Below are 26,100 nucleotides of genomic sequence, written 5' to 3'. Positions count from 1 at the left end.
CGTTTGTTGAATGTATACTTTATAGATTTCCTCATAATATACTACCTCATAAAATAAGGAATAGAAAGTTCATAGAAGTAGAAAACTTCCTATAATCATTTCTTTTAAGAAGCAGCGGAAATATCATAGGAAAACAAAAAGACTGGCCACACATACTTTTATGGGTGAATTCTACTTAAATTTAATATTCAAGGAACAAATGGTGCTAAAACACACACACACACACACACGCACGCACGCACGCACGCACGCACGCACGCACAAAAACACACACCCTACTCCAAATCATTTTATAAGGCTAGTCTAAGCTAAATGTTAAAAGCTAACAAGGGTATAAGGACAAAGAAAACCCTTCTAAGCCTATGTTGCATACAAACATAAAGTTTTTTTTTAATATTAGTAAAGAGAGCTGGGCACCAGTGTCTCACCTTCTCAACTGAGAGCTAGACACAGTGGCACATGCCCGTTATTCTAGCTAGGTCAGGAAACCTTAAGTAGGCAGATCATGGGTATGGTGGCATTCTTCTTTGGTCTCAGCCACTCTCAGGAGGCAGAGGTTCCAGAGGGGTCCAGGCAAAGTTAGTGTGGGACTATCTAAAGAACAAAGTTAAACCCAAAGGGTTGAGGGCCTGCCTTGTTGGCAGTCCCCAGCAGAATTCCCACCTTCCCCCAGGCAGTGAACTCATAAAGAGAAAAGCTTATGCTGGCTCATGGTTCCAGAAGTTCCAGTCCAAGGTCGAGTAGGCCCATCATTCTAGGACCCCTGACAAGAGCAGCACAGCATGATGGGATCTCAGAGTAGAGTAAAACACTCACCTCATGAACCAGGAAGTGAAAGAAGGAAACAAAACCAGGGATGAGCAGGGTCACTCTCCCCTTCCCTCCACCCTAAGCAAAACAAGAGGATGAGCAGATCACCCCTGTCCTCCCCAGTGACCTTAGGACTCCCACGAGGCTCCACCACGCTGGGGACTAAGCCTGAAACACATGGGCCTTTGAAGATCAATCATCCAAACCAAAGCAGAGGCTGTATGGTGTAAGGTTCAAGTATGTCCCTCCGAGTTCGTGTGCTGGAAGCACACATGGTCTTCAGTGAGGCGATATGGCGGGGACGGGGCCTGCCTCGGAGGTAAGGGATGAATTCTTGTGGGCTCTCAGTTCTCCCAAGAATGGGCTATTACAAAAGAGCAAGGCTGGCTCCTCCCACTCTCAGGCTTCCTGTCTCACGGGTGACCTCTCCTTCTGGCTTGAGTTCCCTCCAGGATGCCATCTGCCCTGCTTGATGTGATGTAACCAAGGGGGCCCTCACCAGAGCTGAATGTGGCACCATGCTCTGGAACCTCCAGTTGTGATCTAAAGAAACCTCCTTTCTCTGCCCATGCTAACCCACCTTCAGATGTTTTGTTATAGCAACAGAAAACAGATGAATACAGATGGGGGAATGCTGGAAGATCGGCTGTTCTCCTAAGAGCCTTCAGCTGTCCTACTTGGCAACTGGTCAAGAGATGAACACGGCCGACCCTAACTGGGAAGGATTTTCACTTCCAAGGAGCAACTCCTGATGAACCATCCCCTGGTGAGCTGGCTCTGCGGGAGGCCTGGCTTCCTTGTCACCAACAGGCAGACAGCACGGCCTGGCTGGGACGGTGCCCACTCAATTTTGTTTAGGTTGCCATTGAAGTGTTTTACCCAGGTCAGGATCCACTAACGACACATGGCCTCAACTTTTAATAAGTATGCTTGGGAAGAAGCTTCCCATCACAAAGGAAGAAACAGATATTTTAAAATCCAAGCAGTCTCGGCTGGTCTCAGACCTGCTGCCATATGCTTTTGCTTTTTCCAGCTTACGGCTTAACATTAAAATAACAGGCCTGCATTCCTCAAATATCTCCACTGCTGTTCCTTCTGTGGACTACTTGAAAAGGCTGTCAGCTGCTGTCACTCCGAGGTACTCACATACCAGTCACCACTGTTTACTGCCTATCGGCTGCGGTGGCTGCTAGTCTAATGAACTCATCGTGACACTGTAGGCTGTGGAAACAGCAACCACACACTGGAGTCCAACATCGAACGCACACACCTGGGCACATGTGGGCCAGAGGTGGGAAGCAATGGTACTTGATAAATACAGAGAAGAGAAACTGAGTTAATTACATTAGGCTGTACTTTCCTGTATCAAGATGGGGAAAGGCCTGATTTTTTTTTGTAGGACTGGAACTTGAACTCAGGACCCTGTGTTCTTCACTTTGCTTTCTTGCTCATGACTGGCATTATACTACTTGAGAAAGACCTCCAGTCTGATATTTTGCTGGTTACTTAGAGATGGAATCTCATTAACTTTTCTTTTCTTTTTTTTTTTTTGGTCAGTCATGGGGCTTGAACTCTGGGCCTGGGTGCTGTCCCTTAGCTCTTCAACTCAAGGCTAGCACTCTACTACTTGAGCCACAGCACCACTTCCGGTATTCTGTTGGTTAATTGGTGATAAGAGTCTCACAGACTATCCTGCCTGGGCTGGCTTTGAACTGTGATCCTCAGATTTCAGCCTCCTGAGTTCATTAACGTTTCTACCTGGGCTGGCTTTAAACATTGATTCTCTAGGTCTCAGCCTCCTGAGTAGGTAGAATTGCAGGTGTGAGCCACTGGCACCCAGCAAGAACAGATTTTTTTTTTTAAAGAAGTTAATTTAGCCATTTTAAGGTTGTATGGGTCAAACATCTTGGAATAAAATACAGAATTAGGTGCACAAAAGATTAAGTTAGAGATCTGCCAAAGTAAACACTGCAGCAGAGTTCTGTAATTCATGCTGCATCAAGAGCTGAGCCTACAACAGAAATCTCCAGTCAAGAAGTTTCATAACAAGAATTTCTTGATGGGGAGAGAAATGTCCTTTTCACTTGAAGACAAAGAAATGTCTGTGATGAAAATGTGTGAACCGATTTTCCATGGAGAGCTGCTGAAAAGCACTGATTAAAAACACAGTGAGGTGAAGAGGTGGAGAAATCCAGCCAAAGCTGACCCACTTACAGGCTGCCGCTGCAATCACTTCTGAGAGCGAAAGAGGCCACCAGAGCTACCTTCTACATTCCTTCCTATCTCCCCTCGCCCCAAGGCCCCAAGCTGCCCCTCCCCATCTCTGGCTCTCTAGAACCACCTAGACAATTCGAACCTTCCAGCCTGCAGGAGGCGTTACTATTTCTGGCCACTGTGTGCTGGTTACTAAGCTACCATTGAGGACAGCGATGGTAACCCAGTAGCCGAAGGCAACGCTTTACACAAAGCCTAACCATCAGGCATGGGTTCCAAATGCACGGGTTCAATAAACGTGTGAGTCAGAGGAAAGATGTGAAGACAAATAGGCAATTCAAGCATATGACAAATATTGATTAACTTATATTTAAGGAATGCTAGTTCCTAGAGAATAAAAGTAAGTTCAAAGGTGGACTCAAGCTGCCCGCGGTAACAGGACACGCAGACAACACGGCGATGCTTTCCAAATTCCAGTCGCTGAAGTTTGACAGCATTTTTGCCACCTCCAAGTATATTAGAATTTGTACTGACTTCATATTTTTCTTCAAATTGATTAAGGTTCTTAGTCTCCCCCTGGATCAAAATCTCATATTGACAGACATGTTTCTTCCCTCCCCTCACATATGCATTAAAAGATGTATCTGTCTAAAATCATCCTGTGTTCTCCAAAGGTATATGCCAGGAACGAACGGAAGCAGTTTAGCTAGTGAACCATTAAAAAAAAAAAAAAAGACAGGGTAAAGGAGATTCTGTGTTATTTCAGGATACTCATAAAAACTTACATTAGACAGGCTAGGAGAAGGAGCAGGGAAGAAGTGCACTTAATAACTTCTGAGTGAGGATCACTTACATAAAATTTTCTGGATATTCGCTCAGGGCCATGTCGATGATGTTGAGGGCGTCGTGGTAATGTTTTTGTGCTGACAGGAGGAGGGCTAGGAGGTGCAGGCTGTTGGCATCATCGCCTTGAAGCTGGAGAGCTTGGCGGACGTACCCTAGAGCCTCAGGTATCTAGTTTAGAGCAAAATCAAAGGGTGTTTTTAAACACACACACACACACACACACACACACACACACACACACACACACACACACACAATCATACCACAAAGAAGGCACTGTCTCTGTAAAGGCCAATAGTTACTTTGTATTGTGTCACATCCACATTTTAAGCCAGACCTTCACAGCAACCCCTGGATAGAAATAGATGCTCACTTCCAGCCAGAGGACAGATGAAGCTATATCAAAGAACCTTTTCTCTACGTAACTGCCAATTCCCAATCTCTTAAATAAACACTTTCTCCTCCCTCCCCCAAAATGTACCTCCTTTTGATTATGTTCTTTACAATTTCACTGTCAATAGACACAATTATCTGTGGTTCTTTGTGGAATTAAAGTACCTCGCTGAACTGTTTTTTAAAAGGTATTTCAGAAATTAAAGTCATGAAAACCTTGAATAGAACTTTCCAAATGATCAGATGTTTGAATCTCTGTTGGACATGAAGGAAATACACACACACACACACACACACACACACACACACACACACACACACACACACACACACACGTGCGCGCGCATGCGTGTGCGCGTGCCAACTCTGTACATTTCCAAAGTTGGACCCCAAATAACTGGATCCCAAGATACAAATGATAACGCCACAATCAAAGTGGCATTACAAAGTAGCATTGTATCCGAATTCAAATGGGACCAGAAACAACTTTAATCTTTAAATGCAACAGCTGCACAGAATGTTCTTCAAAGCCTCCCATCACAGAGTTGATAAAATGCATACACAGCGGCTATTTGAATAACCTAGATTCCACATAGCTTTAACAGCAACCAAGGGAAACAGAGCTGAGAACAGAAGCATTCTGCCACATCTACTCCAGAGACTCCGACCCTCTGGACTCAGATTCCAGCCTCCGTGGGGCTTCCTTACAGCTGGCCTGCTTCTCTTCAAAGCCTCAGTAATTTCAGTTCCTGGTTGAAGTCAAACCATTCGATTTTTCTCCTTGAGCTTTTGTTCTACGTGGATTTACTTGTAAGTGTTGGCGCTGGAGGCTCTGAAAGCTAGCCAGAACCATGGCTGTCACAGCTGGCAGGGAGATCAGCTCTTCCTACCCTTTATTTGCAGGGAAGATGGGAAAGCACTGAGAGGTGAAATGACTTGAGGATGGTCACCCAGCTGCCACGTGACAAAAACTAAGTGACTCTAGATCACCGGATTTCTTCTACCCCTTTCTCCCGTCCAGATGGCTGTGGCTCTAAATTGGACAGGAGGGTCACAACTGTTTGCTGAGCACTCTGGCATTTCTCCACCATGTGCCCTAAGCCTTCAGTTGGATCTACAAGGCCCCATCTATTTATTACCCGCCAGGGTGACAGCCTACTGTGGGACTAGGACTCAGTGTGTGGCTGTGGGAGGGTCAAATGGCAGGCTGGCCTCGCCTCATAGGGCTGACCTGCATGGATGGCCAGTGTAAGCAGGGACAAACTGACCCACAATACAAAATGATGGCTGTAGGCAACTTGACAGACTTTAAAGTTGACTCTCATTCACTAGTCTTACTGGGTGCCAAGTGACAGAGGAAGGCAATGGCTATGCCAGATGTGGGTGCCTGACCTCCTGCAGCCTCAAGAGCTGAGCAAGAAATACAGGTTATCAGGTGAGGAGGCATTGAGGAGAAGGTGGGAGGAGCTCCCAGCCAAGGGGAGACCAGATGGTCAGTGCTCAGCCCATGTCTGCTCCAACAGCAGCTTCTGGCCAATCCAGCTGTGAGCCACATCAGGCCAGGTGAGAGGACCTTTACAGGGCAAGCAGCTTTGTCTCCTCCATCCCCAGGTTGCCAATAGGAGCCATTTCTCAACACCATCCCTGGGCGACAGAAGTTAGATGCATGGTTGAGCCTGGCCCGCTGGGGAGCTGACCTCTGATTCACAATCCCTCCCTCCTCCTCCGTCCCCACCCCCAGCCCACCAACATCAGCACTCTGGAATCCACTCTGGTCACCGCCAGTGTCCAGCATCTGGTGGACAAGCAGGTATGTGGCTGGAATCCCCTGGGAGAGGACAGGAGGGGTATGAGACTGTCACAGGCAGCTTTAGCTCTCTTTGGGAAGTGAAGTTTATGCCCCACCCACCAAGGAGAACTCTGTTCAGTCTCCTACTGTGAGTAACTACAGGTTGTCATGATTCATATGCTCCATGCATTTTAACAGACCCAACAGCTTTGTTAATGCCTGATGGCATCTTCCTGTCGATCATGAATACCCTATCCTATGACAACCAGGCCACACCAGTGACTACATCCCCACCCTGCCACTCAACTCTGGGCTTTGCTATCTCATTCCTGTTAGCAAGAGACCAGTTCTTTAAGGACTCTTGATGTCAAGGTGTATGTCATTGTTGCACATCCCAAGTTGTCATCTGAGCCTAGGCTGGAGTATCCAGATTTGTGGATTTCATCTCTAAGAGCAGTTTGGGGTCTTCACAGTTGATGCTCAAACTGACCCAAAGCCCAAGCTCTTCTCTAAGAGGACCTGGGGATTCTCAGGGGGTCCCGCTTCAAGTCAGCCTCAGGTACAGGAAGGCCATCTACTGCCTCAGAGATGCTGAAGGAATTGGACGGAGACATGGTGTACACTCTAGAGACACTGACCTGTCTGGAGATGGCGAGCTGCAGAGCCAGGTAGAAAGCTGCTTGGTGATCTGTGGGTGACAGGCTGTGGGCCCTGAAAAAGTATTGATGGTCATTAGTAAACGGGAGAGACCCCTTTCATTTCCCTATTGAACATTTCCTTCTCTTCTGCATTTTGATGCCATACTTTATTATCTAGCTTAGCTCTGCAATGTTTCACTGACTCCTACTTCCTCCCCTGCTAACAAATGGAATGCATTTTCCCCCTACTGCTGTCCACAGAAGCCTGTTTCTGGGTTTTGTCTCCCAGACGTTGCAGAAGGGCCAGGAGGTACAGAATGCTAGGCAGGAGAGGGCCATGTGCCACACTTGGCCAAGGTTGCATGTGCCATTGGCCAGAGATGGCTGCTTTGGGTAAGTCCGGCTTGGCCTTAATACCACCTTCATTCACATTTCTGGATTTCAGAGAAACCATGTGAAAAATCAAATATCTGGATTGGCTTAGAAAATGAAACAGAAGGGGAAAAGAAATTCACTCTTTTGAAGTTTCTACTAAATTCCATGTAGTTACCTCCTGGGGTCCACATAACTGTGCTATGTGAGATGACGTGGTTCACCAGGCTTGCTTCCATGAACTGGCCTCTGACACCGGATGTACGGAGGCTGTCCTGGTATCTAATGAGCTGTAAAGCTATCTTCTCTGCTTTTATGAGGAAGGCAACTGTAGTTCGCCATAGGCAAATCTACATGTGACCAGTTCAAGACATGTTTCTGTGTTTAACAGTCTAAGGGGTGGGGGCAGGGAGAAAAACAAACTTCCTTCCCTCACATGGGACCAACCATAGCAGACTAATTATGAATGGTGGAACCCAGATAGTAAACAAACCATCACACTGTTCTGTCAACATTCTGTGATTAAAGGAGGATCTTCCACCAGCAGAAAGCAAATCCAAGATAAAACAGAAAGCCAAATCATTATGGATTCAACGGCATAAACCTGCCAAGGCTGGCTTTCCATAGAAATAAGGCCTTTTAATTAACCATCTGTCTGCCACGTGGAGAGGCACAAAGAGAAGTGCTAGGTGTGTGCTGTCAGGACAATACGTCACATCTATGAATTTGGGGCACTGTTTGGGCAAATATGGTAGCTTGTGTGCAACACCGTCTTCTTACTAATCTTAAGAGCCTAGTGGACTCCCATCTTCAAGAATCCTCACCAGCAACCTGTGTCTTAAGACACAGCCTTGGGAGGGTTCTCATCTGGACATAAGGAGTGAAGGCTGTGAACTTACCTGTGTTGCCTTTACCATGACTTCTTTCTACCAAAGCCCAGACTGCGCACTCCAGATTGTACAGCTTTACAAATATGGCTTTTCCATGCCATTTGTACATGAAAGAATTTTTTCCCTTTGGCATTCATAAGGAAGATTAAAATGGCATGGTTTCCATCTTTCCTAATTATTCCGAGGAAACCATTACAAAATCGATTATGAAGAGGCTTTGAATTATGTAAGATTATTTTATCTCATCTTCCTTCAGAAATAATATAAAACCAAGTTTCAACAGCCCTCACAGAGAATTTGTCAGAGCTGTAATTTTCTCAGCCCAGTTCCTATTTTTCACAAATGAAGTTAAATCATGGATGCCTCTACACAATGCCAACCGAGTGAGAAGCTGGCAATGGTCTGAAGACTTCGGCGTGGATAATGGTAGCTCTGTCAAAGGCCCCGCCCTACTCTCATCAGATGACTGTGAACTGTTGGCCACAGCTGTGTGAAAGGAACAAACCAGAAGCACTAGCAACCAGGGGTGCGTGCCTATCTGCATCTGATCACACAAAATAAAATTTATAGAAATGAACTCCGGGAAATGGAAAGAAGAGTTTTTTTTTCTTTTTTTTTTTGCTGCTTTTGTTTCTTTTCTTGTGTTCTGTTTATTCACTGATATCTTTGGGAAGGTAGAGGGGGCACAGAAATGGTGGGACAAAGAAGGAACAAATGCAGCAGTGGTGCTAACTAGACACTATGTTGAAAATGAACTATACAACGATGGCTGGGGATGGGAGGGGAAAAACTGGGGTAGTACATTGTCCCCAAAGAAATGTACTCTTTTATCTGACTTATGTAACTATAACCCCTATGGGTGTCATCTTTACAATAGCAATAAAAAATTTTTTCAAAAAGAATTTCCAACCTGGCTATCAATGAAAACCTAACTACCAAGTTTCTAGTGGGGTCTGCTTTAAACACACACAGTTTAAATACCTTCCTCGGAAATTCTGGCCAATGGATCAAACTGTCTACTTCAGCCTAAGAAAGGAGAATGGGAGTAAGGAGACGGTCAAATGATATGAGAACCAGTGCAGTGCATTCTTTCTATGTAGGCTCACAAATGCTGCTGGACACTTTAACCTCTGGGCTTCCCCCTTTGATGTGCCCCCTGCTAACCTGCTCCACAGAAACCATCAAGCTGTGCAAGTCAAGCCCACTGAGCTCTGCCAGGGGATTGAAAGCAGCCCCCACAACCCATCCCCAGGCAGGGAACACCTGGCCTGGCTGCTACAAGACACCCAGAGACCCAGGGAGGCTCATAAAGCACTTCCACAGTTAAAGCACTTCCCCATTCATGAGTCCAAGTTCTCTGCCACCGCTGCCCATGCCACCCACTCACCTGACCTTCCACATCATGCACTGCCTACTGTTAGGTTAGGCTGCGGAGCCTGGACATCAATAATATCAATCCCCTCACCAGAGGGGGAGACCAAATATGATCATCGAGGACCATGGGAGCAGTGTCCAGGGGTGCTGTTGGAGCATGGACTGCCTAGACCACCTGGCGGGCCCCCAGCATGCTGTGAGAACCCAGAGGGCTCCCCAGTTCCAGCTCCAGCACTCTCTATTGCTGAACCAAGACTACAAAGAAGGCTGATGATCACACTTAACCCTGGTCTTTAAGACACATACCTTGGAACAATAAGAGCTATGATGCAATTATCTACTGTCAAGCATCTGGCCCAAGAACACTCGGCAAAAGAGGTATAGCCAGATATAGAATGGGGGAATGTGTGCTGCCAAGGTCTGGTCTCTACACAATCACCTTGTTGCCTTTTTTATTTTTTCCCTCTGTTGTGGGGCCTGAACTCTGGGCCTGGGTACTGTTCCTGAGCTCTTCAGCTCAAGGCTAGTGCTCTACCACTTGAGCCACAGCACCACTTCTGGCTTTTTCTCTTATGTGATGCTGAGGAATCGAACCTAGGGCCTTATGCATGCAAGGCAAGCACTCTACCACTGAGCCACCTTCCCAGCCCCACCCAGTTGCCTTCTGTAGCCAATGCTCTTGAAGTCTCTGTCATTCTTGATTACTGTGGACATTGAATTAGTAAACTAAGAAAAAAATGTGTGTAACTGGGTAACTCTGGGATCTCCCAGTAGTTACATACCTAGAGCACCCAAGTTGGTGTGCCCAGGATATCCCTGGCTTCAGTACTAAAAGTCCTATGTTCTGGAAAATGTTAAGAATGTCCCCAATAAATCAGAATGGATTTACACTAGCCACACATGCCACAGTTAAGGTCAAGTCAGGACGCTGTAGGAAAACCGAGTGGGGTTATATACTGTACCACAGCATTTGACCAGCACAAACACCCTTGGGCCTCCTCTCCCATAGGGAGCAGCCCTGGCTCTCTGTCTTTGTGGGTCAGGGCACTGGAACATGCTCTCCACATCCCCACAATTGCTCTTCTCAGCAGGACGTGAGAGCCCACAGAAGCGGCAATGCATAACATTACAAATAATATTATGCTTTGTGTAGAGCCAATGAATTGATGGAGCTACTCGGGCTAAGTTTCTCAGTGTAAGAATTGTCTCATGATTACAATGTAGCTCCACTATTTGAAGATCTTAAAACATCACTCTTGAATCTTCCAAGGAGAAACATATATCTGATTTCTGGCTCTAGTAATAATTAAGAGCTATTTTTATATGCTGTATCTGCAACTCCATCTCTTGTAAAATTATATTCCTTTTTTTCTTCTTTTTTTTTTTTTTCGGGCACATGCGTGGTGGAACTGGAGGAGTTTGAACTCAGAACCTGTGTGCTGTCCCTTAGCTTTTTGCTCAAGGCTAGCATTCTACCACTTGAGACACAGCTCTATTTTCTGCTTTTTGCTAGTTAATTGAACATAAGAGTCTCATGAACTTTGCTGCCAGGCTGGCTTTAGACCATGATCCTCAGATCTCATCCTCCTGAGTATCTGTTATATCTGAGTATCTATTATATCTGAGTATCTGATCTCATCCTCCTGAGTATCTGTTATATCTGAGTATCTGATCTCATCCTCCTGAGTATCTGTTATATCTGAGTATCTGTTATATCTGATATATCTGTTTGCAGATATATAGGTGTGAGCCACTGATACCTGGCTTTTTTTTAAACAAAAATATAAATAGAATTATGTGCAAAATACATATAATACATACTGGAAAAAGTACTTCTTATCCAAGTGGTTTTAAATTACTTCTTTACATGTAAGAAATAATACAAAACATTTTTATTTCCTTCAAAATCTTTCCTTTAAAGGTTTTAATGGGACTCCAACTATTGACTTTTCACACTAGTCAATGTGTACTTGAACCAAAATTTTATCCCTTTGAAAACATTCTATATTTCACACAAATACTAATTTAGGTTAGACTTCACAATAGTTAGGTTAGTAGGGTTTTATTACTCTTTATTCCCATATGAACTAAAATTTTTACATCTCTTTGAATTAAAGCCTAAGCAGAAAAGGAACAAAAATGAATTCAGGCCAAGGAACAGCAGTTACATAACATAGAGTTATCCTGGCAGCTCCAGGCAGACCACCACAGGGGCTGTTTTTAGAGACCCAGTAAGATGTGATGATATAAGAGAAACGAAGCAGATGTAATGGCCACTTTCTTAGGCATTCATGTGTGGGCTTTACAAACTAGGACTGGAGAATCTAAAACCTGAAATCATTTGAAATGGAAATGTTCTCCACGCCGTGCTGAAGAATACCAACAAAAGCTTAGCACAGAGACAGGAGATCTGTTTGCAGATGACAACTGGTACTTTCTGTCATTAAGCAGATGGAGCCTGGCAAAGTAAAGCAGCCATCGGCAGGCCTGCTAGGAAGCAGGAAGGAATGAGATGAAAATGCTGCAGCCTCACTGAAAGCAAATGATAATGACCTTTACGGAAAAAGCACAGGGACGCCATGACCCACCTGGGGGCCACCCTGGCTCTCACACAGGTGTTTGGCAGGGGAGGGTCTCATGAAAAATCCAAAGAAGTAACTGTCGAACATAATTCTAAGAAATCAGTGTAAACCTAGATGTATTTAAGTTCACAAGATCATTTCCATTTCTAGATTTGAACTATACATTCTGGCAGCAATTCATTTTAGGGATTTGTTATATCTATAATAGCAGTAAAATTAGAGGCGTGGGATCATGGCTCAAGCGGTAGAGCCCTTGCCTATTCAACACAAGGCCCTGAGTTCAATCTCTAGTTCCACCAAATAAACAGGACAATGTAGGACAGTAGGTACAAGAAAATCTAGGTTAGAGTCAGGATATCTTGATGCTACAGTGTCTTCAATCATATGGTGGTGACTTTTACAATCCTTGCAACTCAATCTCATACTGCAATGACATAACTATTGGTCTACACACCTTAGTGCGCAGGGACATGAGAGGACACCAGGGGACACTCGGCATTGTACCATTAGGAGCCCCGAGTTCACTGTCCTAATCACTAGGCATTAGGGAGCAAAGTGGGGAATGGAGCCTGGGGCTCACTGGGCTGGTTTGTTTGCTGTTGTTTTTTCCCCCTGGTAAAGAGATGGTCATTTTACTTATTATTATTTTTACAATTATATTTTTATTATCTTTACACAGTCATACAAAGAAAGGGGTTCAGTTCAGCCTGTCAGTTTATGAGGACAATGCGCCAGGATCAGTGTCACCCCTTTATCATTCTCCCCCTCCTCTCCCAATCCCACCCATCCCCTCAGTTTTTCTCGTTCCATTTCGCATATATACATTGAATATTATGACTGCATTTTTCCACCTTTCTAATTGAGCTTTTTCATCTCATAATAGAAAAGCCTGGAGCTTGATGTGTATTCAAAAAAAAAAGGAGAAAGAAAAAGATTCCTTCTCTAGATGATGACAAATGTCTTTAATAAAGGAACCGTCATCTCCCTAGACACACAGAGCGTCTGTCTTTTCTGAGCTGAAAGCCATTTGTTACCAAAGATGAATAGAATGTACCCAAATGGATAAACAAATTAAGAATGTAGATTTACAGGGCAACAAGTGATGCAGCAAGTTTTGATTCTGCATGTTGGCTGCTCAAGACGAAAGGCTCTGGGGGCAAAACACTGTTTACATAATCTTTATAAATACCTTCTTATAAATACCTTCTTTTTATACTTATCATCTTTTGAGTGTCATTACGTACAGCCGAGTGAAAAGATGAACTCCCACTCACCTCTGAAATGCAAGCAGCGCTTTCCTCTGCAGGACCTCCTGCATGCCTCGCAGGGAAGCTGAGAGAAGGGTTCCATTAGTCAGTGCACCAGAGATCAGAGTTCTTTTTACAATAAAGAGCCCATTCCCAGGGTGACACATTAAGAGTAACAGCTCCCGAGGGCCTCCTGCAGCAGGCAATGTGAGGCGGGATGGCAGGCCAGGCTCAGCCCCAAGACACTTGCATTCAGTGAACCCAACCATAGAACAACATCAAGGGAACAGTGAAATGGAATGGTCACTCTTGGTAGCCAGGCTTATCCAAGGCTATTTCCACAAAACCATGTGGAACTCTAGAAGGAGCACAATGGCCTTTCTCAGGTGTATAATGTCACTAGCTCTCATGGGCTTGTAGGGATGGGACATCAGTGGCATTGGACCAATGGCCTTAAGAGAGCAACTGGCACTGAGAGGCTCTGATCCTAGCTTGGAGCCATAAAAGGCCACTTTAACTCACACTGGCCAGGACCTCTACTACCTTGATATGAATGGAAGAGATGGGGCTGCCAATCTCCACCTTGATACTGGAGTATCAGCTCGAAAGTGTGTGGCCACCCAGGTGTGCCCTGTGAGAGCACACGAGTGTGGGCACCTTCATAGCCTCTCCATTAACAAAATAAGTGATGCTGGGACAAGAAAGTACAGCCCTGGAGGAACATGTCTGTGGTTGGGAGTGCAGAAGGGCCTCATCAACAGCTGGACCATAAAGCTCCAGCCCAGGGCTACCAGAACAATGGTGACTGAGCTAAAGAGAGCCTCAGAGCAACTAAAATGAGCCATGAATGTAAGAGGAGGGCCAACAGGGCCAGTGACCCTGAGATTACAGGGCTAATTTGGGGCAATCTTCTGACCTGGGTAAGTCTATGGCACTAAGTTACTCTTCCATGATTGGCTCTTATATATGAGGCAATGTGCTGACTATGGTCAATATGTCATGTGGAAATGGAAAATTAACCAGAAATCCATTACTGAAAAATACCAGATATGCAAAACTTCTCCAGGGTCATTCATATTTTAGGACAGAAGAAAAGGGGTAATTTCTAAAAACAGGCTACAACAAAATTATAAAGGAAAAAAAGCAGCACTGTGTAAGTGAGAATAAGATTTTCTCTTATGGGGATGGGGATGTAACTGGCATGGGCTTGTGGAGGGCTTCAGGTGGGGGGCAAAGTTCTACTCCCTGAGCAGGGTGAGGGTTACAAGGCATTTTGCCTTACATTAAACTGGTAACTCACACCTGCAGTCCTAGCTACTCAGGAGCCTGAGATCTGAGGATCACAGTATGAAGCCAGCCCAGGCAGGAAAATCTGTGAGATTCTTTTTTTTTTTTTTTTTTTTTTGGTCGGTCGTGGGGCTTGAACTCTGGGCCTGGGTGCTATCCCTCAGCTCTTCAGCTCAAGGCGAGCGCTCTACCACTTGAGCTACAGCGCCACTTCCGGTTTTCTGGTGGTTTTTATTGGAGATAGGAGTCTCACGGTCTCTCCTGCCCGGGCTGGCTTTGAACCGCGATCCTCAGATCTCAGCCTCCTGAGTAGCTAGGATTACAGGCGTGAGCCACCAGCGCCCGGCAATCTGTGAGATTCTTAACTCCAATTAATCACAGAAAAAGCTGGAAGTGGTGCTGTGGCTCAAGTGGTAGAGTGCTAGCTTTGAGCAAATAAAAAAAAAAGGAGCTCAGGCCCAGAGTTCAAGTTTCAGGACCAGCAAAAAATAAAAAATAAAAAAAATAACAAACATCAGAAAAATAACTTATCAACTTATTTCCTACAAAAGCTTCTTTAAGAATGTAAAATATAATTCAAGTTTTGTTTTTTTAAGTCAGAAGCCCGTTGACCAAAATTTTAAGGAAACCCAAAATATATAAATCACTGCCATTGAAGGGCTCAAATCAGTAATTCTAGCTACCTGGGAAGCAGAGTTCAGGACTTCAGTTCTAGGCTAGCCAGGGCAAAAAGTCAATGACATCAAATCCCAGCAAATAAGCTAGACATGGTGTTCATAAGGTAGGCAGCAGTCTCTAGGTCTGACGCCAGCCCCAGGGAAGACCTCAGACCCTATCTAAAAAATGCCTAGAGAAAAAAAAAGGGGGGAGAGGATGGAGATGTGGCTCAAGTGGCAAAGTACTTGCCTACAAGGCATGAGGACTTGAGCTCAAACCCCAGTTCTACCAAGGAAAACTAAAGTTTATTCCCCATAAGAGCTGTGGATACTTGGTGACCTGCTAGACTACATGTGTACCTGCCTGTGAATTAGAATATGTGAACGCAAGAGGGGCAGTCTCCCGCCAGGTTCACTTCCTGGGAAAGTCTGGTCCTGAACTCTTCTATACTCTCATATCTACAGCCAACATCTTTCACTTAGAATGGTCCAGGTCAAGTGCTGGGGCCCCGGCAGGTGCAAGGAGGGGTCGGGTGACTCATTTCTCAAGGCCCAGCTCATCCCACATATTGGTAGTTGCCCTTCTCCAGCTAGGTAGGAGCCTGGGGTGCAATCAGCCCCCTCCACCTCTGAAAAGAGCCTTCTTCCCTCCCCTCCCAGTCCAGGCAAGGAGGTTGGCAGCACAGGTGCCCACAGGCCTATGTGCCAGGATGACCCAACTCTGCCCTCTGGCAAGGCTCAGGTGAGCCGGGGTCCCTGCACGGCAGGACTTCTCTTACCATCAGTGGCCTGCAGACTGTAGGTGAGCCCCAGGGCTAAGTAGCCTTTGGCCTTGAATTCTGATGTTTTTTCTCCCACATCCACGACGGTTTTGGCAAACTTCTCAGCCTCTTCCAGCTGAAAAATGAGACAAGTTAAAAACAACAATCTGCAGAATATCTAACATGAGTTCCCGTGAGCATCTGCTGCCCAAAATGAATTTCTGATGAGTCACTGTGGAAGTAAGTCCCAAACCTTCCAATACCACTCCAGCCACTCTGTCTTCTTTATTGAGCCTATCCAACGGCCCTCAGGACTCCTATCCTTGGATTTTTTTTTTCTTTAAGTTTTCCCTTATTGCTTATTTGCCTTCTTTTCCAAAGTCATTTTTCTACTTTTATTAGTTTGCAGATGAGTTCTGCAGTTAGGTTATACTAGGAATTCAGAAGTTGAATTAAGTCTATTTGGAAAGAATAAAGTTCTTGGAACTTTACTTTTGCTTGGGTCTTTTTTTAATGACATAAAGAATCCATTTGAATTCTATTTGTCACAAGCTGTTAAAATTTTCAAAGCTCCCATCTTTTTTTTTTTTTTTTTGTATAGTACACAGTACGTGGACCATGCCAGCGGCTCGCAGTGAGAATGTACACAACTGTGCACTGTATTTCAATGGCCAGTTACCAGCAACTCAGGAGGCTGAGATCCAAAGGATCAAGGTTTGAAGCCAATAATCCAGGCAGAAACGTCTGAGACTCTTATTTGCAATGAACCAGCAAAAAAAAAGCCTGAAGTGGAGCTGTGGCTGAACTGAGAGAATACCATCCTTGAGCAGAAAAAAACCTAATGAGTGTGTGAGGAACTGAGTTCAAGCCCCAGTACCAGCACAAAATAAAACAAATACAGCAAAGAAATGAAAACTTCATCCTATGAGGCATTTATCTATCTCGCCCTCTTCACACATTAGCCTAGGCGCTCTATTCTCTAATGATATATCTTTGAGGAATTAGAACTGTTATCAATCAGGTTGTTGCACTGATGTAGGAACATGAATACTTGAAGAAGAAAGCATGAGTGAAGGAGAATGGCAGAGAGTGGGTGTGCACAAGCTGAAGCAGAGAACAGTTTGGTGTCACAGAAAGCCCAGACTGCCCCAAGGGTGAACTGGTGTGGCACACGCTTCCTATGGCCTACATGACTTACACATAGCAAAATGGGCCTGAATGTGCATTCTAAATGGTGTGATCACTGCTACTTTTCCGGTCCATTTCCATGAAAAAGGAAACCAGGAGCAGACCCCTTGCTTTGGCAGGAAATGGTTTTGCATGACTTGGAGACCCCCTGAGGAGCAGAGGGTGGTTCTCCCCCCCCCCCCCCCCCCGCCCCTACTCACCCAGTGAAGGGAGCCCATGCACAGCTTGGCAGCCAGGAGCGGGATAGTGGCATCGTCGGGCTTCAGCCGGATGCATTCCTTCAGCACCTTCACAGCCCGGGCAGACTTGGCAAGAGGAGAGAATTTCAGTGAAACTCAACATGTTGGACTGAACCAGATAGCCTTCCCAGAGGGCTTTCCCAACCAAGCAGGGGTCTGAGGATGGCCAGAATCAGAATCCCGAGTAACAGGGGAATACAGTGCAGCCAGAAACAAGTGATAATGTACCCCTGGCACGCCCTAAGGTCCCTGCCACTTGTGTAGTCATTGGGAAAATAACAGAAGCTTATGCTATTATAAAAATAAAATATCCCGGCAAGGTGCTGGTGGGTCATGCCTGTCAACCTAGCCACTCAAGAGACTGAGATCTGAGGATTGTGGATCAAAGTCAGTCATCTCCAATTAATCAGCAAAAAGCTGGAAGTGGAGATGTGGCATAAGTGGTAGAGTGCCAGCCCTGAGCAAAAAAGCCAACTGAGTGAGGCCTTAGTCCTGAAGGGCCCCAATGAATGAGAAAAACAGAAGCTACCCCCTTCCCACCTTTCCATACACCTGAGTGTGTGTAGTGAGCTGCTGTCCTGAGCTCCGAACTCACAATGGCTCACCTGTCCAGTCAGAACTCTAGAAGCAGGTTCTTGTATTGCTCACTTTGCTAGGCGGGTAATGCAACATGTGCTGGGTCATTTAGCTGTGATGGGACCCAGGCTTGCACCCTGCGGCTGCCCTCTATCTGTTCCCTACACTTCCAGTGCCCTACGCCATCTTCTATCACACACTGCTGAAGACCACCAAAAGGCCTCCCTTCGAGGAATGTCTACACTTCCAAACAAGTATGAGGGTCGTCAGTACCGGCTTTAGTTTAAACCAGTCCATTTCATATGAATGTGTCACAACAGCCAGCAAAGGCCAATATTTCAGAAACGTTCATCATAGTACTATGTCCATCTTGGCTCCAAAATGATGACATTTGTTTTTCCATTATGAGAGGATCCCAGCACAGTATGAAATTGTGGCTTAGTCTTACGTAAGGCAGTGTGGAATTCAGTAACAGACTAGTCCACACAGCAAAGAGACATCGTACAACACCACTCACTTTTCCAGCAGCCATCAGTGACAGGGCAAACTGGTACCACAGGTGGAACTCCTCGAAGGCAAACTTCATGGCTCTTTCTAAGCACTGGGGTGGAGAGAGAAACAAATGCCAACAGGTGAGAGTCTTCACTACTGGATCCAATGAGTTTGCATCTACATGCAGTACGCCAATTCCACCAGCATGGCTTCCCTTGTGTGCCTAGCTTGCACCTTCCACCAAACACCTCCAGAGAAGTCCCTGTATTGTGCTGTGGATGGAGCCGGAGGCCAGAACAACCCACAACTAGCCAAGACACAATCCCTGATTCCAAGTAGCTTTGATCTACAATGTAGGCAAGGAGTAGAGAGAAGAGAGGAGAGAAAGGAGGAGGAGAGAGGGGAGGAGAAGGGAAAAGGGGAGGGGAGAGGAGTGGGAAGAGAGGGGGGAAGAGAGAGGTAGAAAGGAGAGAAGAAGGAAGAAAGGAGAGAAAGAAGGAGGAGAGAGGGGAGGAGAAGGGAAAAGGGGGGAGACGAATGGGAAGAGAGAGGGAAGAGAGAGGTAGAAAAGAGAGAAGAGGGAAGAGAGGACAGGGAAAAGGAAGGAGAGGGGAGAGGAAAGGAGGGGAGGAGAAAAGAGGGAAAGAGAAAAAGAGTGTTGAGAGGAGAGAGGAGGGGAGGGAGGGGAAGAGAAGGGAAGGAAGGAGAGGAAAGGGAAGGGTAGGGAAAGAGAGGAGGGAGAGTGGATGGGATGGAGAGGGAAGGGAGGAGAGGTCGGGCACTGGTGGCTTATGCCTGTAATCTTAGCTACTTAGCTACTCAGGAGGTTGAGATCTGAAGATCGCAGTTCAAAAGTAGTCCAGGCAGCAAAGTCCATGAGACTCGTATCTCCAATTAACCACCCAAAAGCTAGTAATTGAGTGGTAACACAAGTGGTACAGCACTAGCCTTGAGTGAAAAAAAAACTAAGGGACAGTACCCTAAGATCAAGCTCCAGTATTAGCACCAAAAGAAAAAGAAAAAAGTAAAAAGAAGCACTGGCATATGGCTATGAAGCACCTAATTTATGCTGAGTGATGTTACAGCAAGACACTGGCAAAGTGCTTGGTCCAGCAGGAGTTACTGGGTAGGGCCTAAGGTGTTCACATATACTTTGCTGGGCCCTGCCCCTTCAAAGTTGGTGGTGGGGCAGCCAGGAGATGCCAGCAAGGGGACAGCAGCCACCCATCCACGTGGGTGGGAAGAGAAGTGCCCTGCCTACCCCGCCCCTGCCAGGCAAGGCAGCTGCCTCCACCAGGCTTGTGACTGGGATCAGAATTAATTCATATTTGGATCAGTCACTCTACACTGCCTTGGTTACTCACACTGGCATATAATCTGCACCGGTACAGGTACTAAGTGGCAGAGTGGGGCCTGAACTTAATTCTAGAGCCACCTAACTGCGCATGCTCTGGGCATAGGCGGCCAGCAGCTACAACTGAAGCCTTTAAGAGGCACTGTGGCAGCAGGTCAGGTTGGAAGGACACCAAACAAGGAAAAGCCAGTTAAGACTTAAAATTGACTTGGGGAACTGGGAGGAGGGCTGAGGGGAAGGAGGAAGCAGTGGGTGGAGGCCGGGCAAAGGAGCGAGGGTAGATGAGGACCAAAACTGAGGCTTGATCTAGGGCCCCACTCAACGAATTCACTGCCATGCGCTATTAAGCTCTTAAATACTCTCTCTCTCTCTCTCTCTCTCTCTTTCTCTCTCTCTCTCTCTCTCTCTCTCTTTCTCTTTCTCTCTCTCTCTCTCTCTCTCTCTCTCTCTCTCTCACACACACACACACACAGAAAGATTTAAATGTTGAGCAGGGTGAGGTGGCACACACCTGTCACTCTAACACGCGGGAGGCCAAGGCAGGAGGATCTGGAGTTGGAGGCCAGCCTAGGCTACATAGTGAATCCCAGTCCTCAATATCAATTGTTTTCCTGATGGACAAAAGCAGCTCAGCCGTTGAAACAGACTGTTCTGGGTCCTAAGGCTAGACACTCAATATAAATGCAAGTGAGAGAAGACAGTAAATCCTTTCTTTTCTTTAATGCTAAAGGCTACCATCCGCATTGTGCTCTGGGGGCAGGGGTGGAAGTTCACTTCCGGGTAAGGTAAGCACCTCCACAGGAAGATGGCCCTGGCCGCTGTGGTGCAGGGTATTCACCAAACCCTGGGGCTGGAGAAGACGGGGAGTGCCCAGGGGAAGCAGCGAGAGGAGAGAGCACTACTCGTTTTTAGTGGGGGGTGGGAGGGGTTCCGCTCCAGTTACCAAGCCAACCCAGGCCCAAGGGCACACCCAAGCGAATGGCTCCGCTCTGCCTTGCAATCACCCCTGCTGCCAGCCCCACGTATTTGTACAGCTTCTACCCTAGTACCCTCTAAACAGGGAAGTCAGAGCCAGGCGCCAGTGGCTCACCTGTTCAGTAATCCTATCTACCCAGGAGGCTGAGATGTGAGGATTATGGTTCAAAGCTAGCCTGGACAGCCAATCTGTGACCTTGTTTATCTCTAGCTAACTAGCAAAAAGCCAGAAGTGGAGCTGTGGCTCAAGCTAAGGGACAGCACCCATGTCTCAAGTTCAAGCCCCAGTACCGGCACATAGAAACAAACAAACAAACAAGAACAACAACAATAAAAAAAAAAGAGGAGGTCATGAGCTTTACAGTAGCTGGAAAGGAAGAATGTGGGCCTCACCACAGGCTGGGTATGTATAGACAAGACAATTAACTCTGCTCCTGGGAGGCCGGGTTCATACTTAAAAAAGGCTACTGGGAACGGACCTCAGATACGGGCTAGGAAATGCTAAATCAAGATCACTATTACTCCTTCAACATTTCTAACTAGCTAACTAACTAACTAACTAACTAACTAACTATATATATATATATATATATATATATATATATATATATATATATATATATATATATATATGGTCTCCAACCCCTGGGCTCAAGTGACGCCTCTGCCTCCTGAAAACTGAGACAAAATGGTGTGCACTCCTCTGACCAGCGAAGTCTTTCAAAAACACTTTTCATCTTAATAAAGAAAATGCATCCAATTTCATACTTGTCAGTTTACTCTTTCAGGAGAAGACGCAATATGAGGCCTTTGGAAAGAGGGCACAACACTAAAGAACTGGACTAGAATGCATGTTGGTTGATTTATTTGGCAAGTTTTCTGGTAAGGCTTGCAAAGTAGTCAGGCACTGTTTTAGTTGCTCTCCAAGTCTCCCGGTACTGGGTCACCCCTAACAACCCCACGTGGCCTGCGCAGGTGCGGCTGATCCCGCCCTCCCAGAGGGGAGGGGCCGGGAGTGGGAAGCACACAGGTGTTAAGTGACACACCATCTCCTGTCTCCTGGAGCTGGTGGCAGAGCTAGCTGGAAATCTGAGCCGCCTGTTTCCAGAGTCTGAACTCTGTAAGCTCTCCACTCTCCTGCCTGTAGGACTGCAGTCACTGTGAGCACTTAGCAGCCCCAGTCACACTGCACCCAGTGAAGTGTAGCTGAGAAAAGGCCTTTAAAAAGGCCACGTCCTCCTGGAATGATGTCAGAGGTTCAGCAGTGCATTTTCTGCTAATGGAGGGTGTGGGGGGGTGGTGGGGGTGGTGTCTGTGTGGCCTCTTGGGTATCCCTGAGGCTACAGAGTACCGAGAGCTTACAGCCTGTGGGATTTTCAAGATGCTCCCCTGATTCTGAATACCCAGGGGCACACGGTAGGCAAGGCATACTTCCCCCTCAAAGACACTTGACTAGACAAAGATTTAGGCAGCCACACACTGCCTCTATCCCGCTGCAGCTCTCACTGTCCCCACCCAGTCTGGATAGCTTTCTTGTAACTATAACAACCCATATCCCATAATAAGCCTTGGGGATGCCATAAAATCACTGTAAGCCAGTGACTGCAAACTGAAACTATCTCATCACAGCTCAGAGGCATAGGAACTCCATCACAGTTGAACGGTCTGCTTTCCTGCGGTCTCCCGACAGCACGTGATACACAGCCAGCTCTCAATGTGTCCGGACAGCTCCAGATGTCCCCCAAATCCTGATGTACCTAACATATCTTCTCTTAGGTTTCCATAAACAGCAAGAGACACACTCTTGCCCAGCCCAGGTCATCCAGGCGCCCCCAATCGTAAGAAAACACCTGCCAAAGAACACCTGTAAGTGACAAGGAACTTGTCATGGGGGAGGTTGGCATGGGGGAGGTTTGGTATCTACAGCCTCTCAGACAGGGTGTATGTTCCCCCAATTGTCTGAGCCCTTTAGGAAACCCCGATCCTATCTGTATGTGACAGCATAAAAATGTAAAAACTGTACACAAATAAAAATGCAAAAGTATCTACAAATCAAAAAAAAGTCAAATCAAATCAAAGCATTTCCATTTTAATGTTGGTCCCAGTGGAAAAGTACTGGAGAAAATGGATTTCCCAGAAGATGGCAGGTGTCATATGTATGGGGCCCAGGAAACCGGCTACTGAAGCTCACAGGCCTGGTGTGATGAGGAGGAGGAAGAGGAGGAGGAGGATGGAGGAGGGGGAGGAGGAGGCAGAAGGGCAGAAAACGGAGAAAAGGAGAGGGAAGAGAAGAGTAGGAGGAAGAAGAAGGGGGAGGAGGAAAAGAAGGAAGAGGGGAAAGAAGAAGGAGAGGAGGAAGAGGAGGAGACACTAAAGGAGGAGAAGGCAGGGAGAAATAAAGGGAGGAGGGAAAGAAGCAGAAAGAGGAAAAGGAAGGCGAGGAGGAGGAGGAGGAGGAGCAGCAGCAGCTACATTCATGCCTTCTTCAGAAGGCACTGGCTCTGGGGTGACTGCCTAGGCCTAATCAAGCGTCTGTCTCCCCATGCAGAGGGCTGTCCTGGGGGCTGAGGGAGCGCATGAAAGATGCTCCCATGAGTGTCTGACCCAGAAAGAGGACCGCTATCATGACAGTGGCTATGGGCAATGCTGAAAAGCAGGGCTTGGAGAAGCGAGATGACCGGAAGTGAGAACCGCTGGGAATGGATGTGTGGTACCCGTGGATGGCCAAGGGAGAAGGGGCAGGAGTCTTTGAGGGTAAAAGAGGGTGATGGTGGGATTCAGTGTCAGGTGGAGGGAGGGGATAAGGTATGTGAGCACGGCTGCAGATTTGAGACCTGGCACAAAAAAACAGGTCTAGATCACCTTCTTCACGGGCACAGAGGACAGGCTTGGCAGCAGTACTAACGGCCTACCAGGAAGGGCAGATGCAGCCAAGGGGGGTGCATCCCTGCCACCCTCTTTAGTCATGGTGACACTCACTTGATGCCATGGGAACCTGGCAGAATAGCTGTCAAGCCCTCTGTGGGATTAGGATTATTCATGGCATGGTAGTGGGAATGTCACTTGCAACGTGTTCCCGCCGGAGCAGAGCTGGTGCTTCTCCATGCTCTTATTTCAGCTTCTCATAAGCAGTGGTCTTTGAGGGGTTCCGGATAGGAGCCGCTCTTCTGGCATCAGAGGGATTTGGTAATTATAGCCCCTTGTACGCAAGGCCTAATCACACCAACTGGGCCCTGGGCAAAGACAGCTGCATAATGCCACAAGCAAGGAGAAGCCAGAGTCTATTTTTGGAACCTAAGAGTGAGGTTTAGCATCCAAAACCCACAGGGGAAGGGGCAGAAATAAACAATCTGATACTCACAAAGCTGGCCTCAAGCCCAAGGCTGAAGTCCATGAAAGAATGGTCACACGGTGAATTGCCTCACCTGCGGACAGGTGGCTGGATGCTAGCTGTTTGTATCACACACATGCTGCATTGGGTGCGGAGGTTTTCCTCTCTACATCATACAACCTCATGAGTCAGTGGTTAAATGTAACTTTTTAGGGAGTACTAAAAAGTTTTAGAAATTTTAATCTCAGAGCCAAATCCTTGCTAGGCTGGTACTCTGCCACTTGAGCCATTCCACCAGCCTTTTTTTACATTATTTCTTTTCAATATAGGGTCTCAATTGATGCTCCAGTTAGCCTGGACTGCAATCCTTCTATTTGTGTTTTCTAATATCTCTGGGATGACAGGCACACACCAGCATGTCATTGGTCAAGATGGAGTCTCATAGATAGATAGATAGATAGATAGATAGATAGATAGATAGACAGACAGAAAGACAGACTGACCTTGAACCACAGTTCCTCAATCTCTGCTGCCCAAGTAGCTAGGATTATTGGCTAAAGCCAATGCACTCAGCTGTAATCTTAAATTTTTAACATGGTACGTGGATAGTAATTTGCTCCTTTACCTCCAGCAATTAAAAATTACCTACCTATTTAGACAATTTGACCATTGTCTTAGACCTACAGAATGACATAAACAGAAAACAAGTAACTAGAGACCTTAAGGATTATCTGGTCCCCTTTTTACTCTATGGATGTAGAAAGCAAGCCCAGACAGGAAATAGGACTGGCTCAAGGTCACATAGTTGTAGAGATGAAGTTAGAACTCAGATCTTACAATGCCCAATTCAGAGCTCTTCTTCCTTTTTTCCCCCTTTTCTTTCTTTCTTTTTTTGTTGGTTGTGGGACCTGAACTCAGGGCTTGGGTGCTGTCCCTGGGCCTCATTGTAGTCAAGGCTAGTGCTCTACCACTTGAGCCACAGCACTACTACTAGTTTTTGAATAGTTTATTGCAGATAAGAGTCTCACAGAGGGCTGGGAAGGTGGCTCAGTGGTAGAGCACTTGCCTTGCATGCCTGAGGCCCTGGGTTTAATTCCTCAGCACCACATAAGCAAAAAGAAAAAAAGCCGGTAGTGGCGCTGTGGCTCAAGTGGTAGAGCGCTAGGCCTTGACTGAAGAGCTGAGGGACAGTGCCCAGGCCCAGAGTTCAGGCCCCATGACCAGACCCAAAAATAAAAAAAAAAATTAAAAAAAAGAGTCTCACAGAGACTTTTCTGACCCAGGCTGGCTTCAAAACATGGTCCTCAGATCTTGGCCTCTTGAGTTGTTAGGACTATAGGCATGAGCCACTGACAAGGGCTCTTATTTCTAAATTAGCTAAAAATAAAGGCACAAATTAAAATGGGGTTTGAGAGATCTTCTCCACAGGAGTCTGGGTCCAGAAGAAGATTCTAAAAAGTATTCAGCTACAAAAACAAGTTCCCTCCGTCTCCCTGAATTGTGAGGACACACAGATACAATGTTTATGTTTGACCAAGTTTTCTCCTCTTACTTTGGAAGTAAAATAGAGCAAACTCTGTATCCTTGTACCACCTCTTTCTGTTTCTTTTTGCTTTAAAATAGCAAGACTGCGCCAGGCAGAGGAGTCACGAAGTTTTATTTCTTTGGCAAATGCCTAAATTAAAGGATATCATTGCCTGTGGCCACAGTGAGAGGGGAGAGAGTGAGCTGTTTTTGAAAAGTCTCAGACTTTAATAAAGAATTTGAATGTTGGATATCATTCTCAGGCAAAATCCCTTCTCAACTACACAAAGCAACTCCATCAAGTCTGGACAGGAATTTGTAAATGGGTCTCCAGGGCCCAAGACCACTCACTCCCTCTACTGCTTGGCTGATGTAGCTGCCTCCTTGTCATCCTTACAAAATATACTACACTCAAGACACAAGAACCTCATTCCTCTCTCTCCCTCCTCCTCAACTGTCCCACCCCTACACTTCTCAATCTATCCGCCTTGGCTCAGGGCACCTGGTTTCAGCACTTCAACCTGAGCTGCAGCCTCACCATGCATAGATGAAGGAGAAAAGT

General features: G+C 46.2%; 1 protein-coding gene across 4 annotated transcripts in view; it reads right to left on the bottom strand.

Moving 5' to 3' along the window:
• LOC138810518 (tetratricopeptide repeat protein 7B) overlaps positions 1-26,100 on the bottom strand; it is a 211,938-nt gene that overhangs the window by 71,267 nt on the left and 114,571 nt on the right. For all 4 annotated transcript variants that reach the window (XM_069997742.1, XM_069997743.1, XM_069997744.1 and 1 more), the window contains 6 exons: positions 18,380-18,463; positions 17,248-17,352; positions 15,878-15,995; positions 13,183-13,240; positions 6,691-6,763; positions 3,878-4,038 (listed from right to left, as the gene is read on the bottom strand). In XM_069997742.1, the coding sequence (XP_069853843.1) occupies positions 3,878-4,038; positions 6,691-6,763; positions 13,183-13,240; positions 15,878-15,995; positions 17,248-17,352; positions 18,380-18,463 (599 nt within the window). The remainder of the gene's footprint in view (positions 1-3,877; positions 4,039-6,690; positions 6,764-13,182; positions 13,241-15,877; positions 15,996-17,247; positions 17,353-18,379; positions 18,464-26,100) is intronic.

The sequence above is a fragment of the Dipodomys merriami genome, unplaced genomic scaffold, assembly GCF_024711535.1.
Source record: "Dipodomys merriami isolate MVZ:Mamm:240054 unplaced genomic scaffold, mDipMer1.0.p SCAF_50, whole genome shotgun sequence".
Taxonomy (NCBI): Eukaryota; Metazoa; Chordata; class Mammalia; order Rodentia; family Heteromyidae; genus Dipodomys; species Dipodomys merriami.
This window is presented reverse-complemented; position numbering and strand designations above follow the sequence as displayed.